Source organism: Asparagus officinalis, chromosome 5, assembly GCF_001876935.1.
Source record: "Asparagus officinalis chromosome 5, Aspof.V1, whole genome shotgun sequence".
NCBI lineage: Eukaryota > Viridiplantae > Streptophyta > Magnoliopsida > Asparagales > Asparagaceae > Asparagus > Asparagus officinalis.
In genome coordinates this window covers 2,569,605-2,593,647 of record NC_033798.1, presented here as the reverse complement: position 1 = coordinate 2,593,647, position 24,043 = coordinate 2,569,605, and the positions used below count along the sequence as shown (strand labels likewise).

The 24,043-nt window shown below is 39.1% G+C and overlaps 1 protein-coding gene and 1 pseudogene across 1 annotated transcript; one reads left to right on the top strand and one right to left on the bottom strand.

Annotated features, from left to right (window-relative positions):
* LOC109843585 (two-component response regulator ARR2-like) lies at positions 1,654-8,703 on the top strand. The gene is made up of 6 exons (XM_020412527.1): positions 1,654-2,168; positions 2,795-2,947; positions 3,367-3,732; positions 4,375-4,451; positions 6,232-7,002; positions 8,389-8,703. Exons 1-6 carry the CDS (start codon positions 2,093-2,095, stop codon positions 8,425-8,427), a joined length of 1,482 nt encoding a protein of 493 aa, XP_020268116.1. The 5' UTR covers positions 1,654-2,092; the 3' UTR covers positions 8,428-8,703.
* LOC109843401 lies at positions 21,455-23,987 on the bottom strand (annotated as a pseudogene).

The window sequence follows — 24,043 nt, the reverse complement described above, 5'->3', positions numbered from 1 at the left end:
GTAATAATTTAAATTATTAAGCGTCAAATATTAGTTCATGTGAAAAAGTAAAGTAATCTATGGTCTATATACCTATATAATCAATCAATCAAACATATTAAAATTATATCCTAGATTCACATTAAATTTAATTTATAAAAAATAATAAATTAAAGTCCTTTTAACCACTATATAGATTGTCTAAATTTTTTTGCATATATAAACTATATTGCCTAGGAATAGTGATAAGCACACTTAACTATGGCATAATATATCTTAAGAATGACTTACTCGTTAATATCATTATTAATTGACATATCTATGCATTACATTAAAAACACAATAAAAATTTAGAAAACTACAAAAAAAACACCCACAAAAGTTTTAAAAATTGTAAAAAATACCCTAAAATTTTATAATTTACAAATACACGAAACTATTAAACATTATATTGAAATCAAGGAATTACAAAAAAAACCATTAAAAATTTCAAACTTTGGAGGGGCAATTTGCAATGTACTAAACTATAAGGTTTCTTTTATAAATTTTAAATTTAATAGATTTTTAATTAGTTATGTTCTTTTTTAAAAAGTTATAGGTAATAGTGACCATGAAAAGTTTTTTCTAAACCTATACTTTTAAAGGGAGTATGACATTTTTTACAAAATTTTAATTTTCTAGGGGTTGTTAATAATTATGTATATTCATTTTAGTGTCTATAAGTTAGAAATTCTAATGGTATTTTTTTTGTAAATTATGAATTTAGGGGTTTTTACAACTTTTTTAAAATTATAGGCCTTTACTATAGATTATAAATTGTTCATAGACTATTTATAATTCGTATGTTTTCAATTTACAAATGAGTTAGAAATTTTCATGGTGTTTTTTATAAATTTTAAAAGTTGATTGTTCGTTTATAATTTTTGAAACTTTAGAGTTTTTTTCTATAAATTATGAATTATGTAGAGGATATTTGTAGTTCTCTACGAACTGAAATAAGTAAAGAATTTGAATCATATCAAACGTACTTCCTTTAACCAATAACATGTTAAGTCTCATTATGAATATGATAAAACATTTAATTACCAATTCAAAGAAGATAAGATTTAGAATAGATTAGGCTAACAATGTAATATTTAAAAAAGTTAAGGGTAATATTGATCATGAAAAGATTTTCCCGACCTCGTACTTTTAAAATGAGTATGATATGATTTGTTATTAAGAAGAGACCAGACATTTTAACGGAAATATTTGGAGTGTTCTAATAATATTTGTACTTGAGGAAGCAGTACAAAATTTTACTAGAACACCATGCAAAGAACACAGTGTAATGATAAATACCTATATTTGAAAATAGAGTATAAGTTTTATCTGAGAATACAAACCCCACAAAAGAACATAGTTTTCTGATAAACTTTATATTCAAGGATAAAAATTAAAAAAAAATTAACATCCTGATAAATTTTTATTTACAGGAGAGATCCTATCACAACTATCTCTGTTGGAGTAGAATGGTCTGCATCATAGTTACTAGAGTTACAATTTCTAAGCTAACCCCTCTTAACTCGATGGTATTATTAGATCATCCATTTTTATAGTACAAGTTTTAATTTATTTGAACATGATTAATTTACTGTGACACTCGAACGCTCACGGCGGGCGCAGAGTGCTCCCGCTTCCTCTCTCTCCTCTCTCTCTCTCTCTCTCTCTCCAAACGATACAGAGAGGATGCTGGTAGCATGTTTGTTGCTGATAACAGAATGTAGAGAGAGAGAGAGAGAGAGAGAGAGGAAATCTGATTTCAGTTTGTTTGTTGAAATATTTTAGCTGGGCTTTTTTCTCTTTCTTCAATGGGAGCAGATCGACGCCACCATTCAAATCCCAACTCTAACCTCCTCCCTTCTCTCTCGCTCAAATATCTCCCCTTATCTCCAGAGAATATCCAAGATCCAAATCAAAGGGAAAAAAAAAAAATCCCAGCTCACCATCAAAGGAGCAATCTTTCTCCTCGGTCTCCCTTTAAATGGGAGTCCAACAAACCTCACCCTGATACGGCGGCGGCGGCGGCGGACGCACAGGCCCTCCGCGCCCGACAAGTTCCCCGCCGGCCTCCATGTCCTCGGTCGTCGACGTCGACCGGACGTGCGTCCACATCATCAGGGCCATGCTCCAGAGATGCCGCTATCAGGGTAACTCAGCTCTTGCCCGAACAATGTTGATCGAGTTTTGAAGCCAAAGTTGGGTTTTTTTTATTATTATCGCATTTAACGAAAATATATTGATTACCCATTTTGTGAAACCATCCATTTTATCAGAAAGACGTGAGCTTTAGCGATTATGATGGAGAGAGCTGATAAATTACATCATAAAAATCCTAAATTTTATTCAGTAATACATGCAGAAAGCTAATGTTTGCAATGATACAAATACAAAGGGATAGGAGTAAGGTGAAAATTTTCAAAATGCCTAAACATGCAATAATTCGAGTTGTCATGATTTAGTATCATGCTCAATAAATACTGGTATCAAGGTAATTCAGCTACTCCCAAATGATTTCATCTCTTATTTTCGATTTGGGTCGTTGTCAATGCTAAATTTAGCATCTTTCAAAGACAGGAATGCAAAGGGATACGGGTAAACTTAGATTTTTTTTTGAAAACTTCACTAAGCGAGCCGCTGTCTACAGCCATTGGATTTGTGCTATATTTAGTGTCATTCTAAATGATTTTCCCACATGTTTTTAATTTGGGTCGTCGTGATTTTGCTAGATATCAAATGGCTTAGTGCTAAATTTATAGAATTTAATTTGTTACAGTTACTACCTGCTCTCGGGCCATGGATGCATTGGACATTCTTCGTGCCAACAAAGGGAAATTTGACCTTGTTCTGAGTGATGTTCATATGCCCGACATGAATGGGTTCAGGCTTCTGGAGCACATTGGGTTGGAGATGGATCTTCCCGTTATTAGTAAGTAATAACCTTTACGTGGATTAAAAATTGGGTAAATCGCATATTACCTCTCTAATCACCTCTCAATTTATGGCATAAATGGGTAATCCGCAATTTGAGGGGCCATAAGTGATATTGGAGATATAAAGGGTGGGGGTTATATGCAAATTACCAGTTAAAATTTGAGCTAACTTGTATTTTTGAATTTTTTTTAATTATTAGAATGGATTTATGTGGGTTAAATTGCAGATAACTTCTCCTATTTATATCATCAGTAGGCTCATTACCTCTCAATTTGTGGCATAGATGGGTAAGTGCTACTGAGGGTATATATGATGTAGTTTATCTGCAATTTAGCCAAATAAAAGTTTGTGCTTACTTAGGAGTGAGGTTTTAGTTTTTTAAAATTATTTTATTAATTAGACGAATTTTACTAGTGATGTCCTCGGAGGATGAATATGATTTGGTACTGATGGGGGTCAAACATGGCGCGTGTGATTACCTTATAAAACCAGTGCGTATAGATGCATTGAAGAACATATGGCAACATGTGGTTAGAAAGCAGAGGAATGAGTCGAAATTGAAAGAGGTTGAGTACTCTGGGGGTTCAGAGGATAACGATCATCATAATAAGTCATTTGATGAAAATACTTCTACGGCGATCAAGAGGAAAAGGGAAGAGGAAGAAGAAGAAAAGACTGAGGAACGCGAGCATATGTCTACTACCAAGAAACAGAGAGTCGTTTGGACGTGTGAACTCCATCAGCAGTTTGTTGCAGCTGTTGAGCAATTGGGAGTTGAAAGTAAGAATGAGCCCTCTTCAGTGTTTTTATGTTTTAGGGATAGTTGCGGGTAGACCACCTGTAGTACTGCCCAATTGTGGATAGACCCTCTGTACTTCTATTGTTGCGAATAGAACCCCTGAGACAATGCTTTCAACACTTTTACCCTGAGAGAACGAGATTTTCAAAAAAACTTTTTGAGGGTAAAATAGTCCCATTGCTCAGGATGTCTATCTGCAGTTTGGCGATAGTGTAAAAATAGAAATACAGGAGGTCTATCCACAGTTAAACCTATGTTTTATTGCAAATTTAGGACAACTTCTCACTATGCTTAGAGGGTGTTTGGGGTGCTTATTTTTTGGTCAAACTAGCTTTTAAGCTAGCTTTTTCATTTCTACCAGTTGGGTAAAATATGAAATAAGTTAGCTTTAATTCACATTTTAAAAAGCTAGTATACCCGAATTTTTGAAAATCTAGGTTTGACTTTTAAATAATTATACTACCCAAACAATTTTTATAATTTTTTTTATCATAAAGCCAATAGCCACTAAAAGCTAGCATCACTTATAAGCTTCAAAAAATAAGCCTTCCCAAACACCCGAATTCTGATTTTCAACTAGTTTTCTTGTTGAATTGTTAGTTGATTTTTAAATCTTTGTGCAGAGGCCGTGCCTAAGAAAATTCTTGAGTTGATGAACAACCCAACACTCACTAGAGAGAATGTCGCTAGTCACTTGCAGGTATAGTAATTTGAGATATATATTTTAATTTCTATCATTTATTATTATTATTATTTACTTTCAGCGATTCTTCACAAGTTCATAACTAATAATTATTTAGTAGGCTACACCTATAAATGATGATCAACATGAAATTTGTTTCAGTACAATGTGAAAACAGGTCAAATGAAATGCAATTGTGGCATAAACATATAAATATATAATTACATATCAAACTTTAAATCTATCCAACAATACAAATCTTTATTTTTCTGTATTTTCTATTTAGTTTTCAGCAATCATAGTCAGCCAAGTGTAATGCACATCACCTTATTCCTAAAAGATATCATGTAATGTACTATGAAAATCGTCATTCAGCCAAAAGAAATATGGATTTTACTGAAACTCAGTCACGTATTGTATCCATTTATAACAAATACTCTAAATTTTTGTTCTTGAAGTATATCTGTATACATGGCAATATTTGGTTCATATCTGATTCATTTTCAAGTACGAGCCAAATTGTATTAGCATGCGATATCTGGATTTTGCTTGAGGGATATCTCTCAAGTATGCGCCATAAACAATAAAAAGATATTGGACTTTGTTCAGAAATATTGTCCTTTAAGAGGAAACATTGCATAACACATCTATAATGGTTCTTTTGGGGTGAATATAACTTAAAAAGATTAGTTATCTCCCTTCAGTGACGTAGTGTAATTTTCTAGACATGAGCTATGTAATGCTCTGGACTTGTCACATGATTATATTCCATCAGGGTCTTGAATGAAAATTTTAATGTGTGACAAAACTCTTCGCAGCTTCTTGCAGTATTTGTATCTTGACATGAATCTCCTATTCATAATCAGTTATTTTTTCTTTCTTTGTTTTTCCCCATCCTTTAATGTACAACAAGAATGTATGGAACTCTTTGCTTGAACTCTTTGCAAATTTTCTATAGTGATTTGTGATGTGGAAACATCAAGAGTGCAGTACTTGAGCTAATTGGTGATGTTTTGGAAACTATTTACTTCTGATGAATATAAGTACGTACATGAATTCTTTGAATATAGCATTGCTTCAAAGACAACCACTTGATATATATGCATGTTACTAGAAAATAAAGCTTTATGCTTCTTACGATCATGGAAATAGCAGCTTTCACATTTCGTTTATTATTCTTTCATTTTCATGTTAGTCTAAAAATGTTTAGAACTTTTTAAGAGAAATGAATTTTGGACCTAAAATCATGTGATCAACTAGCGGACCTTTGATGCGTCTTTATGGTAGTCATTGATCTTGGTTCAAATCCCAAGAAAGGTATGAATGACCCTGCCTCATGGTTTGGTCTCATGAGTTTTGGGTCCAAAAAGAAGTACTCTTATTTCAAGGGTTAATTTCATGAAAAAACCCTGAGCTTTTGGTGTGTTCTGCTTGAAACCCCCCAACTTTATACATAATTGAAACCCCCTTGAACTTGTTGACTGAGGACAAGCAGTTTAGGTCGTCACATTTTTTTATGTGATCTGTTATGGGTAGTTTTGCCCTTACGTAGTTTTTTTTTTTTTTTTGGGTTATAGCATAGATGAATATTAACAAGGGTAGTTTACCCTTCACGATTATCATGAAAATGTCTATGACAATTTCCAATAGTTCACAGGGTAGTTTACCCTTTATTTGAAATGATTGGCACGGTAGCAGATAACCCTTGCGGTGCTATTTTTTATATTTTCAGTACATTCATTTTGAAATCTAATTTTTTTTTATCATTTAGCTAACAAAATTCTTTGACCTTGTGCAGAAATACCGTCTATATTTGAAGAGGTTAAAAGCAACACAGCAGCAAGAGAGCGGGGAGGCATTTTTTTCAAATGTTCCAAATTCACCACTAAATCAACTTCCACCTCAAGCTCTTATGAATCTAGGACAGCGAAGACCTATCAACATTTGCTTCGACCAAAGGGGTTTCTTCAGCCCCAACCCTTCATTTGCAAGTTCTTCGAATCTAAGTCCGATGATGATGCAACAAGTGAACAATAACCAAATTTTGCAAACATATGGAAATTTGGGCTTCCAAGCGACTCAAGGTTTCGCGAGCCTGCCAACAAATTCCTTTGTTAAACATAGCAGGCAATTTTCTCATGATTCTATGATTTCTAACGGGATTTCGGACCATGTTTTATTAAGAACAGGGCCTACAATGAATAGAGGCCAATCATTTCATGGAAACTATATGAACATGCAGCAATATGCTGCAGTTCCTCAAGCACTGTATAATGTTCAAGGTAGCATTGCACCTCACGCTTCGACAGGGATGATACAAGAAAGCATGACAGAAGCACAAGGAGATTTCGAGGTGGCGACAGATATTGTGAATCAAGATATGATCAGTGGTAACGTGGGGTACGGTTCGATCGTAAGTCAAGATTTCAATGCTAATTTGAAGGAAGGGGCAGCTAGAAGTATGCGCACATTTACGAAGGAGATCCATATAAGGGCAGCATACGAGGAAGATGGGCTATTATTCGATGATGATGGTTTACCGGACCTTATAAGTTTATGGGAAAACAAGGTTGGTTTTCTCTGACTTGACATCACTTACATTTTCAATTTGAAACTCATTCTCAATGTTTGAATTGTGTGTTAACCATAGATTTGAAGCTGAATTGGTAATTTACATGTTAATCTCTTAAATCAAAACTTAATCACTATGTAGTATACGCGGGATTAGGATTAATTGCCAATAGGCCCATCACTATGTAGTATACGCCCAAAAAATAAAACAACCAGCCCCTCCAAAAAATGTAGTATTGCCCAATGCTGTTAAACCCCCCAAGTGTCACTCTTTATCTGAGTGTAAAAGATTCCAAAAAAAAAAAAAAAAAATTCAGGGGTCCATTAGTTATTGTTGTTTTAAATATCCCCGATATAGAATGTATATGCGCCAATATATCTTTATAAGGCTTGCTGCGAAACAATATGGTCTCAATACCCTTTATCTTTTTTTAACAATTTTTGGATGATATGTCTCCGAACGGCGATATATTAGCTAATAATGTTAGCCAGCGTTTTCTTTTATATGGCTTGTTGCATAACAATATAGTTCTACAATTTTTTTTTAATGTTTACAGCAAATATTCCAAGGGTAGAGATCCTCTACATTCTCGATTGTAGAGAATGACTACAACTCACCAATTAAATCTCCTCATTCAGTGGACCCCATGAATGATATGAATTATCTAGTAATATAACAATACTTTTCATTGTGGGATCCACTGAGATGAACGAATAGTATTAGCCCGCCTAATCAATTGTATGTGTTCTCTACAATCAAGGTTATAGAGAATCCGGACCCATATTCCAGCCCTATGGATCTTTTAAGTAAACTCTAGCCGGCTCTTTTCCCTAAATAATTTCATACAATTGCTTTATGATCCTAAACATGTATTATTTACCTTTTTGTATGCTTATATTTAATTAATTATGTTTACATTACATTTTAGGACATTATATTCTGAATGCACATAATCTGACATGACACTATGATATTACTATATATTCCCGATATTTCCCCGATGTCCACAATCTGATATGGATTTTGGCCATTTAATATTTTCTCGAGATATGATATTTAAGACCTTGTCAGCCATTACTTGGGCGGTAGTACGAGGTCTATCTGTAGCAATAGAACTACATAGGGTCTATCCGCAATAAGCCCCACGGATTATTCTCCATGAGTGTGAAACATATCATGAAGAAGCTTGATTCCTTATCCTGATTTCTTCATCTTCTTCTTCTGACAACCAAGCTTTTCAATAAGCCTATTGCTTTCACAAAAACCTGGAATTGTCATAACGATGAGGCTAAGCAAATAATTCTGTTTGCAGTTTTCCATTTTATTTATTAGTTCATGCTTATTGTGGCTTACAATGTGCTTTTTATTTTTTGATCTCAACAGCCAGGAACAGATGTACTTGAACCTGAAGTTACCTATTAGAGGTATTTTTCGATGGATGAGTGATGCATATGCCTCTTCAAGAGATTTGCATCACTCGCTTTTATTTCAATTTCTGAAGGGAAAAAAAAAATCATCTAACAAGGTTATGAACTTCTTTTTAGCTCTTGTTAGCAGATTTTCTATTTAGAGTGTGATTTTTTCTCAGACGTCGTTTGTTCCAATAAAATTTGTTTGTAGTTTCTGGAACCATAGATTTCTATTTATTTTTTTCCAATAAAATTATATCCATGCTCTCCGTTTGATGTTATTTATTTATTAATTTCTGCATATGATTATTTTGTATCTTCTCATCCCTGGCTTAACGATATGATTATTTAATTTATAAATGACAACTGCAAATATTGCAGTTATTGCATTTTTGAGGTGCTTATTAAGGAAGAATTGTTTTTTAGTATCGGAGTGTTATTTTGGGATTCAGATCCTCTTCACTATTTAAAAGATGGTGGAGGGACCACTACATAATCACAACCATTGATTATCTAGTTGGTGGTTATGATTTTTTCTTTGAGTGCAATACACGGGGGTATGATGAGGGTTAGATTTAGATTGTATCATAACCGCGTACTACGTAATCAACGATTGAGATTAAAAGTAACGGTCTCTCCACTGCTTTTTTGTAGTAGAGAGGATCCAAATCCGTTATTTTGATGGTAGAGAGCTGCTCAAACTCCATGAATCTTTCACAACGTCGAAAGATTTCTGATTTAATATTTGGAGGAATGTAGCTCTTCTTCTTCAACTATGTCGGCCCCTAAACGGAACGAATGGCTTTGATATAAAATTTTCCGTAAACGGTACGTTATTGTTTTATATAGTTGTGTGACTTGGCTTGATTATTTTATCATATTATTCTTGTTCCCCTTTGTTAGGTTGTGGCCATGTGCTTGCTCCTCCGAGGCTTATTCTTCTTCTTTTCCGGTTTTCCTTTTTTATTTAGGGCCTGTTTGGTTATTTCCCAAAAAACCGAAAAATAGAAATGAAAAGCAAAAAATCTTAAAAAGTACAATTTCACATATTTTCAACCCTAAAACTCACCCATAACATCTAATAAAATACTATTTTTATCTAACAATTCATCCACCACATCTAATAAAATATTATTTTCATCCAACAACTCATCCATCACATCCACCACATCTAATAAAATATTATTTTCATCAACAACATCACTCAACTCATCTCATCTCATATTTAAAAATCACCCACATCATCCAATAATATTGTGACAACTCATCTCATCTCATTAACATTTTATTTCTTTGTTTTCATCCCAAAAAGTTATGAAAACACTTTTCTTAATCTTGGATCACATCACCAAATAATACAATGACAACTCATCTCAGCTCATCTATTTTCTTATTTTTAAGAAATAACCAAACAAACTTTATCTATTTTCTTATTTTTAAGAAATAACCAAACAAACTTTTTTAAGAAATTGGTTTCTTAGAATTCATTTCCTTATTTTTTTCGCCAACCAAACAAAAACAAACTTTTTTAAGAAATTGGTTTCTTAGAATTCATTTCCTTATTTTTTTCGCCAACCAAACAACATTAAAACAAGTTTTCTTAAAAAATCACTCACATCATCCTATAATAAGATGACAACTCATCTATATTTCTTTGATTTCTTTTTTTTAGCAAACCAAACACTCCCAAAACAATTCTTTGATTTAATAGTTTTCCATTTCTTTGATTTCCTTTTTTTTGGGGCAAACAAACAGGCCCTTATAGGATTTTAAGTGCATACTATCTTTCAAAATGCTATTTTGCAATTTTTTTTTATTCATTAAATTTCATCCCTTTATGTTTTCCCTAGTACGCCATTGGCAAGAAATCCTCCCAAAAAATAAAGGTCACGCAGAGAAACACTAGTAGGGGTGAGCGCGGTTCGGTTCGGGTCGGTTTTTACCAAAATTTGAACAACCGAACCGAACCACCTACAATTCAAAACCGAACCGATCCATTGCAAATCGGTTCGGTGCGGTTCGGTTCGGTTTGTTCGGTTCTAACTTCATCAAGTATAACTTCACTTTAATTTATCTTTTATATATTCTTATTACCCTATGCCAGCATGTATTTATTTTTTAACTTCACTTCAATTTATTATTCTTGCTCATATATGTATACTGTTTTTAAGTAAAGTAACTTGTTCTTTTGGATTAAATACTAGACCTGATGTTGTAATTTTTTAGTAACGGACTTGCTTTGTCTTTGGGTAAACGGGTAGGGTTTGAGGCAGGGGAATATATTCGGTTGGTTCGGGTCGGGTCGGTTTGAAAAATTGTCGACCCGACCCGAACCGCCTTACTCATAAAACCGTTTTTTTCGGGTCGGTTCGGGTCGGTTCGGTCGGTTTTTTCGGTTTGAACCGAACCGTGCTCACCCCTAAACACTAGTGCATACAAACCCAGTGGGCCATCGTTGACACGCATTAATAGCAAACCCAACAAATTCGTGGGCCAGCAAGAATTTGTCGGCAATGGGCCCCAACCTTTGTTTGATTCGTGCACGTGGGTGTACTTTTTGTAGCTCAAATCGCTTGATTCTCTCTTTTTCTAGTTTTTTTTTTCTATCCTCTCTTTTACTAATGTCCTTCACGAGTACACGCATAAATATCTGCACACTCTCATTAATAGAGGGAGCACTGCTGGCCGCCGTCGCGAGTGGCTCCCTCTGGCGCCGTAAATAATGCTAATACAGTAAGAAAAATTCCCTAAGAACTCAAAATATGAGACCAATAGGGAGGACAAGTAAGGTGCCCCCCTCCTATTGGATAATGAGTTGGCCATCATTATTGGTCCCATATTTTGGGACCCTGTAGCAAAGCTCATACAGTAATACTAGTTGACAGATGGAAGGTATGGGGTTTTGCTTGTGAATAAACAAATGATATTTTATAAGAAATGTGTCTGAGAGGGTGATAATTTTTTTAAGAAAAAATACTCAAGGACTCAAAATATGGGACCAATAAGGAGGACATATAAGGTGTCCTTCTCCTATTGCATAATGAGCTGATCATCATTAATGATGGCCTAATGATAGCCAGCTCATTACGCAATAGGAGGGTGACACCTCACTTGTCTCTCATGTTGGCCTCATATTTTGGGTGTCTATAGCAAAACTCTTTTTTTTTAATGATCTCTTTGTGAAGTTGCTACTGCAATTGTATGGCCTTTTACTATAATTGAGAGCATTCGAATGCTTGAAAAAAATCTATAGCAAGTTAACAAACATTTCTTAAAAGAGAAGTATGTATTAGATATTATTATTATTACTATAACCAGCTATCAAATATTCTTGACCTCATACATAGAAATTTTAAAAAAAATACAACTAATCATACTGTTTGAAATTTTTATTATTTCAAAAAAATTTGTCAAAATTCTGAACCCGAATTTCACTATTGTAAAGCTTGTCAATCTAATTAACAATCATAATTTCTGATCGCTGATTATGTTCCAAAAAATTCTGATTGCTGATCTGAATCATGCAATATTTTCAATATAACATTGAACTATTCTATACATACTTTAATATACGACAAGCTAGGAAAAGAAATAGTGTACACGTAGCTAAAAAGTTACCATATATAAACACAACCTCACCTGTGATAATATAAGCACAATGCTTTAAACTAAAAAGGAAATGAGGGGGGAAAAGAAGATGACCTTTCGTCTTTAGTATATTTAAAGGAAAATATTAGAGGCACACCCCCTAACAACACCTCCAATCACACTCCTCTCTCGTTTCAGTGCACTGGGGCCCACATGAGAATTTTTTAAAATTCTCATGTGAGAATTTTTTTAAAATTCTCATGTGAGCACTGTAGCGAGAGAGGAGTGTGGTGGTGTGACTGTAGCGCCTCCCATATTTAAATGCTATCACACCGTTTAAAATAATATATTCTGTTACCCACTATTTTTGGAAAAATAACTAGACCTATATAAATATTTTATTCCCAACTTTATCTGTCTTTTTTGATTGTACCGAAATAGACTATAGAATAAAAATTATCATAGCTTTATGTTTTTTTTCCTTTTTTTAAAGCATGATGATCACCATCATCACAAGTGAAAGACAAAGCAAGCTCCAACATAATGATGCCAGCTCAGTATGTAACCCGTTTATTAAAATTAAAGGGAAAAATGTATCCCGGGCCCAAAAACGAAAACTCCATGTGATCCGGCCCCTTCACGTTAGCAGTACTAAAAAAAATAGCATTTAATGTTTCAAGGCCCTTCCACGTCAGCAGTACTAAAAAAAGAGATTGTATTTTGGAAAAAAAAAAACTAAAATTGCCGTGATCTGACAAAAAAAATGAAGGAAAATTTTCCGTCCTTTTTTAAACTCTATCATGAGCAATAACTTATGTTAGTTCTAACTTATTTCATGTTAGTTCTAATTCATGTTAGAGCTAACTTTAAGTGGAACTAACATTAATACTTTGGCTACTTGGTCTAGTGGTAAAGCTTGGGAATTTGGAGAGGAGGTTAGGAGTTCAAAACCTTGCAATATATATTTAAAATGGTCTTTGATTGGGCCTTGGGCCTCTTTTGTTAGTTCTAACTCATTTTATAGTGGTTCTAACCCACTTCATGTTAGTTCTAATTCTAATTCATGTTAGGTTTAACTTAACTCACTAGAACTAACGCTTATATTAGAAATAACATTATCTCGAAATAGAACTAACATGAAATCAGCTAGAACTAATACGAGAATCGCTAGAAATAACAGGAGCTCAACTAGAACTAACATACCACTAAAACTAATGCTTATATTAGAAATAGCACTAGCTGTAATTTAGAGCTAACACGACATCAGCTAGAACTAACAAGAAAGCCACTAGAACTAACAGGGGCTTAACTAGAATTAACATATCACTAGAACTAACGCTTATATTAGAAATAATACTAGTTGGAAGTTAAAACTAACATAAAATCAGCTAGAACTAACACGATAATCACTAAAACTAACATGGGCTCAACTAGAACTAACATACCACTAGAACTAACACTTATATTAGAAATAACACTAACTGAAAGTAGGACTAACATGAAATCAGCTAGAACTAACACAAGAACCACTAGAACTAACAGTAGCTCAACTAGAACTAACATACCACTAGAAATAACACTAGCTAGAAATTAGAACTAACATGACATCAACTAGAACTAACACGAGAACTGTTAGAACTAACAGTAGCTCAACTAGAACTAATATACCACTAGAACTAACGATTATATTAGAAATAACACTAGCTGAAAGTAGAACTAACACGAAATCAGCTAGAACTAACACGAGAACCGCTAGAACTAACATGGACTTAACTAGAACTAACATACCACTAAAACTAACGCTTATATTAGTAATAACACTAGCTAAAAATTAGAACTTACATGATATTAGCTAGAACTAACACGAGAACCACTAGAACTAACAGGGGCTCAACTAGAACTAACATACCACTAGAACTGGGTCCTTTTGACTTGTATCCATTCACTTGTTGGTGATTTGGAGGAGAGGGCATTTGTCCGCTGTTGGGGTGCTTGACGTTGCCTAATTTTTAGATCCGTCTCGTAACGGTTCCCGTCAATTGACTCCAAAGCCCTAGCGAGTTGGCGCGCAAGGCGTTGGCGCTGTCTTTGGCGAGCTCACCACTAGAACTAACAGGGGCTCAACTAGAACTAACATACCACTAGAACTAACGCTTATATTAGAAATAATACTAGCTGGAAGTAGAACTAACACACATAATTCTTTTCTATTATTGTTTAATGTTGTTGCCTTACGATTTAGTCTCAGTCAGCTGTTTGCGTCGAAAATTGTTGTATTCATTGCGGTATTCATTACAACTTCGGTCGTTACAATGAAAACAAAAAAAGATGATCTTTTTATAAGATCTTTACACAATGAAAACAAAAGTTACAACTCTCGTCAAAACAAACGCAGAGATCGTTTATCGGTCTTCTGCTTGCGTGGGATCTTTGCCTGTGCCGGGGTTTATCCGTGGACCGCCTTTGATCTGGATCCGGTTGATGAAAAATTCGGCAGAGCTTCGTCTTCACCGAGGAAGTATTTGATTTGGAGCGCTGAGATCGACCAAGCGAAATCAGGGCTCTTCTCGAGATTAAGACCAAGCCTAATCTCAAGGGACGGACGGGAACGGGCGTCGGATCTCTCGAACTCTCCTTCTTTATGCCAAAGAACTCGCCAAGATTTGTCAACCCTCGCTGAAATTCGTGCTCCTTTGACTCCACAATCCGGCAGCACCTCCTCGTCTTGATAATCAATCGCCCCCGCTGAAAGGAGGCCCTAGGCTTGTATTTATAGGGCTTCAGAAGCGGTTATTTGGATGAGAACAAATGATTTGGTTCTATCTTCAGTTGACAACAGCCTAACCATGTTTGGGGATGATCTCAAGCCAGTTAAGAACCTCTGGAACTGAAAAGATCTCGAGAAAACCGTTAAAACCGTCGAAATACACATCAGGGGGTCAAAACAGCGCGGCAGACTGGTCTGACCCGCGCTTGCGCGGGTCGGATCAGTCCGACCCGCGCTTGCGCGGGTCGGATCAGTCCGACCCGCACTTGCGCGGGTCGGACAACTCCGACCCGCGCTTGCGCGGGTCGGACCAATCCGACCCGCGCTCGCGCGGGTCGGTTTGTTCCGTCCCGCGCTCGCGCAGGTCAGTTTGTTCTGTCATGCGCTCGCGCAGGTTTGTTGATTTTTTCTTCTTTTCCGTTCTCTTTCTTTGAGACTTGTCCTTTCGCGTGTTTGGTTCGCTTCGTTGATTTATATGCTTTGAGTTGATTAACGCGTGCGTGTTGATTGACGCATGCGAGCTGATTGGCGCGCGCGAGCTGACTGTCAAGCGCGCATGTCACTTGATTCGCCGTTTTGCTTCAGGCGCTTGTCGGCGTCAGATAATCCTCTTAGACTCGGATAACAATGTCCGTCGTCTTCTCTCTGTCTCGAGCTGTGTGTGGATACCTATAGGCATTTTTAGACGCCTACATCAGCGCTTCGGCCACGTCCACAACAAATTAAAGAAAGAACTAATAATAAAGTAGCAATAACAACGATAAAAGAGGAGAGGAATTTACCTCACTTTTCATTTATAATTTTCGAAAACAATTACAAATAAAATGTTTTAAAAAAAAGTCATGGCAAAACAGTTAATAAAAATTCAAGGTAACAAATTAAAACCCAACGTGCGTGATGCACGACGAGTCCAAGCCAATCGAGCTTTTAATTAACAACCTGCTAGCGATATGAGTAAACTAACTAGCTCTTGACGAAGCCATCGATAAACTTGGCCCCGACGTCCCTGAGCCAGGTGACGTCCCCTAGTCAGTTCTCGATTAGGAAGAGAGACGCCTCCTTGTTGATGGGCTTGTGCTTTTTGACCCACTTGGCCCTGGGCCTGGGATCACCGTTGGGCCCCCTGTTATTTTACTCGGTGTAGTAGCATGTGTGGTGGAAGTCGGCCCCATCCCAGACGACCCAACCCTCTGGCTGATCACGTCCCCGATCTCCGACTCCATGACCACCATCCTCGCCTTCACCTTCCACGGCCTCCCCAGAGCCTGATCATTTTCAGTGGCCATGGCGGAAGTGAAAGAGAAGGAGAAGTTGAGAGATAGAGGGATGAGAGAGAGATGTGATTAATGATGAAGAAATTAGGAATAAATAGGGAGGGGCGCAGTAACCGAGTTCAGTCCCATCAAAGGGGCAAGTTCGTAACTTCCATTAGTTTTTTTTTTTTGAAATCTGATACTTTGGGGTCTCGTTACAAATACTGCGTGTATTTGGGGCTTATCCACATTAAGTAGAATACAAAGGGTCTCGTCACATAAAGTTTCTACTTTAGGGGCATGTTTGTGGAAAAATTTGTAGTAAGAAAACTGTGGAGGAATTGCGTTTGACTTTATTCTCTCTAACTGCTTAGAAAAAAAATGATTACAACTCTCTCTACTCTCAATTACAATTCGAATTCCTGATTACAAAAGAGAAGAGAATGTTCTGAATTCTCTCATTTGTTTAATTCTGGGTTCTTCACGGTGGCGATGGAGTGCCTCCATCGAATGCTCGCGTCGAGTTTGCTCTTCGTTGACGATCCGACGTTTTGATTCACTGGAACATGATCTTCTCCTCACGATTTGACGTTGTGGAGAACTTGCGTGGCAAGTTTTAGAACTCTATGAAAGAATTGATTTAACCGAAAGTCGGTTATAAGCTAAGGATGAAGAAGATCTTGTTGCCGATCTCCAAAGCTCCAACCGAAGGATGAAGGATCCTCTTTTCGCTGCCAAGAAGTTCCAACCGACCGACCCTGAACTGAATTGATTTTCAGTTATTTATAGGGGATTAAGGGGTGTAACCACATCCTTAATTCGCTCCTAAGTGGGGCTAATGTGATGTAACCGCCCCTTAAATCACTCATGAGTGGAGTTGTGATCCCCTCAGATCGTGGGAAATGGTTTTAAAACCGTTCAGCTTGTGTTTGAACAAGTCAAACGCAAAATCCATGTTCTAATGCGAATTCTGCGTTCAAACGCAGTGTTTGGAAGCTTGAACGCAGTGTCTGAAAGCTCGGACGCAGCGGCTGGATACTGCGTTGGCATCTTGTTGGAAGCTGCGTTTGGCGGCTTGGAAGTTGCGTTTGGCAGCGAGTGAAGCTGCGTTTGGTAGCGGTATAGAGTTGCGTCTGGCAGCGGTTGGAGCTGCGTTGGGCAGCGGTTGGAGCTGCGTTGAGCAACGGTATAGAGCTGCGTTGGGCAGCGGTATAGAGCTGCGTTGGGCAGCGGTTGGAGCTGCGTTGAGCAGCGATATGAGCTGCGTTTGTGGCTATGAACGCGATGCGTCTTGATGCTGGTGTGCAGGGAGGACTTCCACAGTTTGATTTGAAGAGACCGTCGATTTGTAGTCTCTTTCTGTCGAAGCGTTGCAAAGATCGTCATTTTGTAATCTTTGCTTTATCTCTCTGATATATGAGAGTCGTCAGATTGTAACTCCCGATGTTGATTATGAAGGCTGTTTGATTAGAGCTTCCATCAGTTGTCGTGAATGTCGTCAGATTGTAACCTTTAGCGATCTACGTGAAAGTCTTCCAATTGTAACCTTCTGGAAGTCGTCAGAGTGTAACTTCCATCATCGGTGTTTTGACGGGGATCAGCTATCTATTGTGATTTTTAGACAGCCTACAGGGCATCGACACAAATTTCCCAAAATTAAAAAAACAATCAGCTTATTTTTATAAGCGAAAACTCATCCTCATAACCAGAAACATTAATTTATGCCATAAAAACAAATTGAGTACCTATAGCGAATAATCTATGACGAAGACTTTACTAATCTTTACAATACATACGCCACATCACCAAAAATGATGCGAGCTGAAGTGAGAGCCACTTAAAATTAATGAAAGCACAAGCACAGATACGAATTTTCTTTATATATTTTTTCTCTTTACTTTATCAATTAAAAGTTATAGAGGCACACTAAAGACAAGCAAGAAGCTACAATAGCCCAATGTCAGCTGAGCTTTCTAATTATATATTTTTTTGTTTTGAAAAAAAAAAACAACACGAGGCGACTTTATTAATTTAAATTTGAATTTAAATAAAGCGCGGAAAGGTGAGATATCACAACTCCTAGACTCTACCGACGCTGAGCAATTACCGAGAGTGAGCTCGGTCCGGAGCGACACGTGCGCGCCACGCGGGTCGCTTTCTCCTGTTTTCTTCTTCCCCCCTCGGTGCTAAAGTGCAAGGCTCCCACCATAATCCAAAATGATAATTTAAGGAGGGGAATAACAATGATTGAAATGAGATTTAGACGGAGATTATGATGGAGAAAGTGGGTGGGGGGTTTTGGGTTTTAGTGGTGGGAATTTAGTTTAATAAGTTGATAAATGTTATTTTGGCAGGGAGCCTATTATCCCATTGGGCCCGTTGGTAAAGAAAAAAAGAAATGACAATAATCTTCTTCTTTCGTATGTTGCTGATTTTGATACACAACATGAACACATAAATTAGAGCATCTCCAACAGCTTCCCCATCTTCTTGAAATACTCAATTTTGGGGAATATAGAGCTGTTTTTTGGTCCAACAGATTCCCCTTCCCATTCCCCAAAATAGGGAAGAAGGAGAAAAAAATAGGGAGCATTCCCCAAATCTGCAGCATTCTTCAAATTTTTGGGGAGGGCTTTATTATTGTAATAAATACGATTTTTCAAAATGGGGAAGCTGTTGGAGTTGGAGCAAAAATAATTTGGAGAATATGACTTTTGTTTCTTCATTTTGGAGAAAATTTTGAAGAAGCTGTTGGAGATGCTCTTATAAACTTATTTGAATCAAGACTAAGAGATTTTCAACCGATGATAGGTCAGGGGGGAACTGAAAATATCATCACCGCCCCCCTCACCCCCTTCCCCAATATTGGGGTTCAGAACGCTCTGCGTGGTGCGGGGCGTTCTGAGAGAATCCGCACACCATTAGAGATATATCATGATAGGTCAGGGGGGAACTGAAAATATCATCACCGCCCCCCTCACCCCCTTCCCCAATATTGGGGTTCAGAACGCTCTGCGTGGTGCGGGGCGTTCTGAGATAACCCGCACACCATTAGAGATATATCAAACAATCACATGGAAGAACCACACTAATGAGAGATTTCGTATGTATATGTCTTATAACAACGTTTTTTTCTTTAATATGAAACTTTTTCTGGAATCCTACCATCAAGTTCATTTCGAGAATGGGTTGTACACGTAATTTATACAATATACTACACATCTTTATTTAAAAGAGGGTACATTGCAGGTAGCCCCTCCCCCTTTATACCTTCTATTGCACTTGTGAGTTATCAGTGCTCAACTACTTATTTTTTCCACTTGATGAGGAACTTCCCCGTGATCATTTGAACTACCATTGGTTATCAAATCCTTAGGCGTGGCTAAGGAGCACCCCCCGACATCGGCCTTGGATATTCTAGGATCACGTAATTTATACAATATAGTTGCAGATAACCCCCTCCTGTTTATACCTTCTCTTGCACTTGTGAGTTATCAGTGCTCAACTATTTATTTTTTCGGTTTGACGAGGGAACCTCCCCATGATCTTGTGAACCATGGATATCAAACCCCGGGAAATTAAATTCATATGGGTACTCTTTAAGAGAGGTCGAACCCGACATCTTAGAGTACTACCAATAATCTGCTTCCCGACTAGGTTAAACCTTCTTGGGTAGCGCTCAGCTATTTTAGTAGCACTTCAATGTCACTGATCTCGAGGGGTTTACCAGCAATTTTATCGTCCTCAAGTGATGCGAAGATAGCTAAGAAATGGTAAATGCAGACACAGGAGTAATCTATGGCCTGTTTGGATGGAGGGTAGAGAGGGGGAAGGGAAGGGAAATTTTATTTTAACCTTGTTTGGGAGTTTCTTTTTGTAGGGTAGAGGAGGGGAATGGAGGGGAAATTTGGACCAAATTCTTACACCCCAAATTGGGGTGTAATGGAGGGGAAGGGAAGGAAGGGGAAAAATTCCCATTCCTTCCCCTTCCTTCCCTTTCCTAAGTAAACTCCAAAACACACCACTAGTGATTTTTTTTTGGGTGGGGTTTAATCTACAGTTCACAGAATCACAGCTCACAACGCTAAACAAAAAGGAGAAGGGCAAAAGGTTTGTGGGCCCCAATTGAGGGTCGGGTGGGTCACATGATCCAGCCCCCATGGGCTCCGGACGCTGCCACCAAAGCCCACGCCTCCACCCACCAACAACTTCCATAGACAGCTAACAACGACGAACAGCTCCTCTTCTGGAAATGTATTGTTATTTTTAGGGGAAAAGGTAAGCCTGTTTTAAATTAATTAATTATTATATACGTGGACTCAAGTTATTAGTGACAAGAGCCGAAAAAACTAAACTAGGGGAGGTTGGAAATCTAGTTATTATAAACTTGTGCTCGACATAGCTTTAGCGATAGTGACCATTTTGCTCCGCAAGGGTCAAATTGGTGACAGTAGGCGAAATTAATGCTATCGTGTAGTATGATCAGTAAAATGTACTGATTAGCTGGCAATAAATTGGCTACAGTTGCTATTTGCCCCCAACAACTATTAGATATCACCGTGTATCTATTTGCGGTCTCATTTTATCCCTGAACCGTTAATTTTCATCTCCATTCACCTATTGTGCAGATATAGAAATATGTCTTTTGTAACAGGGGCCGCTCATTAGGGGATGAGATGAGAGAGAGACAGAGAGAGTAAAGAGAGTTGAAGAAAGAAATTAGTTTAAATGAGAGAGAACAATTTATTATTTATTTCTCTATTTCTCTCATTCCCTTGCACAAGAAAAGCCGAAACAAATTAATTTCCATGTCCATTTAGGGGTTTTCGTTTCACCAAAAATTTTGGCATTTGGTATGGATTACAAGTTTTGCGATCAAAAAGTAACTTTTTTTTTATATTTTAGGGTTCCATATATGATATTTGTTCTAAAAAAATTAGAATATTAAATACCAAAAGTACAAAAAATACTAAATTTTTAGGATTTGCTAAATCCTTTCAATTGGAGAGAATTTTGACAAATCACATAAATGAATGTGCTTAACTCTCAATTGGAGAGGATTTGATAAATCCAAATTTTGTTTTTTTTGGGAGTTAACCTCACCAAGAAAGTATATTCATCACATTACAAAATTTTAACATTTGGTAATGCTATAATTTAAGCATAAAACAAATAAAATATTACAAATTGTAGTATTTCAAATCCTAAAATATTTATGAAACAAACAACATTTTAGAAATCCAAACTCATAATAAAACACCTATGGATTTCAAATCCTATAGTGAAATCTATATCCTAAAATTATAGGATTTGAAACAAACACCCTTAACGATTGTGCAAATATACAGAAGTCCAGGCCCTGATCCCAAAATCCCAGTAAATCCTACAGATAACAGCACAAATCTCGCAACTACAACCGAAATTAAACAGACTAAACAATAAAATCCTTTCCTTATTTATAGAGGCATCAACAAATAAAAATAATAATACAAATTGCCTCCTAAAAAAATTTCAATAAAAGCAGTAAGTCATAACATTAAAAAAAACAATTAAGTGGTGAAAATCAACACCCCGCCCCGCCAAAAAAACTAAAAAAATTCATATAAAATCCTTTTTAATAATAATTTTTTTTTGTACTTTACCGGTAACAGCAGGTCATAGCTCCGGCCCGTACAGGTCATAGGGGGCCCACGTCGCGTCCAGCGGGCACGGTCGCCGCTTCGTCCAAACCTGCGCCCACGGTTTCGCCGCTCCCGCTCCAATGCAGCAGGCTCACCGGCCCGGGTGCAGATCCCGACAGCTCCCCCTGATATTGTCACCCCCAAGCCCGTGCTGGTTCCACCTGTGCTCGATGGCGCCACGTGTCCGCGAACACCAGAAGGAACGGCGGCAGCGAGCCCAGCTTCGTAGATCCGGCCGCCTCCTCTGGATCTCCATCCACCGCTCGATCCGGCGCGTGAAATCGAAGCGCCGCAGCGCGTCGAGGTCGATGATCATGACGCCGGTGTTGAAGTAGCAGGGTTCGGCCGGTGAACGTTACCGCTCAGGGCGGTGGATCCGACCAGAATCTGGCCGTGAAGTACTTGGTGAGTTCGCGTCGGCAGTACTCTGGGCCCCTAGGGTTTTGGACCCGAGCGAGTCCGCCAGAGCTTGGAGACATCGTCGACGACGACGAGGTCGGAGTCTGAGGTAGATGACTCGCCGACGCAGGGCTCGAGAGGTCGGCGAGGTAGTTTCGCGCGTAGTTTAGGGGTGTTCCAGGCTTGGCGGACCGAGGAGGAGATCAGGCCCCGGACGCGGTTCGGATCGAAGAAGTAGACCTTGAATCGGAGCCTGGGGAAGGCGGAGCGGACTAGGGTCGAGATCGACGTCGGAGACGAGGAGTGGAAGAAGACTGTTCTCGGGGCAGAGCGAGTGCTGGAGGAGGAGTGGACGGCGGCGATCGAGCCTCGGAGTACTCGACGTCGAGAGTGATGGCGATGTGGACGACGAGGGTCGCAGGCGGTGGTGGAGTTCGAGGACCCCTCGGCGATGCGACCGCACCCGTCGCATTGCGGAAGATCGGGGCTTGCGCGAACGAGAACCGCCGATCGCCGGCGGAGGACGAGATCTTGCCTGAAATGAGACGACCTGATCGCCTCCGCCGGCGGGAAAGACTGGATCGAAGGGAGAGGACGATCATCACCATGCGGCGGAGAAGAACCCGAAGCTTCATGATCCAAAGCATCCTTTCTCGGCGATCGCCGCCTCGGCGCGGCGGCGCCTCCGCGGTCTTGAAATCGAAGACGTCGGCGAGGCGAGCGAAGGCGGGCAGAGGATCAGGAACCTAGGGTCCCTTGATTCCCGCCAGATTTGAGCAAGCGAAAGCCACCAGATCGGATCGAATCGAATCGCCTTCTAGGGCTTTCGCAAGAATCGAACCAAATGCTCGGGTTTTCTTAACGGCGAGGGCGGTAACGTTACCGGCCGCGTGAGATCCTCCGCTCTGCTTTGCCGGCTCCTGGAGCTGAGGTCGGCGAGGTAGTTTCGCGCGTAGTTTAGGGGCTGTTCCAGGCTTGGCGGACCGAGGAGGAGATCAGGCCCCGGACGCGTTCGGATCGAAGAAGATAGACCTTGAATCGGAGCCTGGGGAAGGCGGAGCGGACTAGGGTTCGAGATCGAGCGTCGGAGACGAGGAAGTGGAAGAAGACTGTTCTCGGGGTCAGAGCGAGTGCTGGAGGACGGAGTGGACGGCGGCGAATCGAGCCTCGAGTACTCGACGTCGAGAGTGATGGCGATGTGGACGACGAGGGTCGCAGGCGGTGGTGGAGTTCGAGGACCCTCGGCGATAGCGACCGCACCCGTCGGCATTGCGGAAGATCGGGGCTTGGCGGAACGAGAACCGCCGATCGCCGGCGGAGGACGAGATCTTCCTGAAATGAGACGACCTGATCGCCTCCGCCGGCGGGAAAGACTGGATCGAAGGGAGAGGACGATCATCACCATGCGGCGGAGAAGAACCCGAGAGCTTCATGATCCAAAGCATCCTTCTCGGCGATCGCCGCCTCGGCGCGGCGGCGCCTCCGGGTCTTGAAATCGAAGACGTCGGCGAGGCGAGCGAAGGCGGGCAGAGGATCAGGAACCTAGGGTCCCTTGATTCCCGCCAGATTTGAGCAAGCGAAAGCCACCAGATCGGATCGAATCGAATCGGCCTTCTAGGGCTTTCGCAAGAATCGAACCAAATGCTCGGGTTTTCTTAACGGCGAGGGCGGTAACGTTACCGCCGCGTGAGATCCTCCGCTCTGCTTTGCAGATTTCTCTTCCGCTGCTCTCTTTTTAATCTTTCCCCACCCCCTTCTTGATTCTTGAAGGAAGCGGCGGCAGCAGCGAAAGAAATGGAAAATATCACCGCCCCGCTCTACTTTCCCTGATTTTGCGTTTTCAACCCTTTTCCGCATTTTCTTGCTTTTTTTAAATATGGTAACGGATTAATGATTGATTAATGATTTAATGAAGGCAATTAAGTTAACGCTGCCAACTTC

Bases quoted from the DNA above. Each gene is read 5' to 3' on its own strand.
- LOC109843585 (XM_020412527.1), top strand. From the start codon at position 2,093: ATGTCCTCGGTCGTCGACGTCGACCGGACGTGCGTCCACATCATCAGG. The intron at 2,948-3,366 runs GTAAGTAATAAC...GAATTTTACTAG, and splicing joins GATGGATCTTCCCGTTATTA to TGATGTCCTCGGAGGATGAA. The intron at 4,452-6,231 runs GTATAGTAATTT...GACCTTGTGCAG, and splicing joins ATGTCGCTAGTCACTTGCAG to AAATACCGTCTATATTTGAA.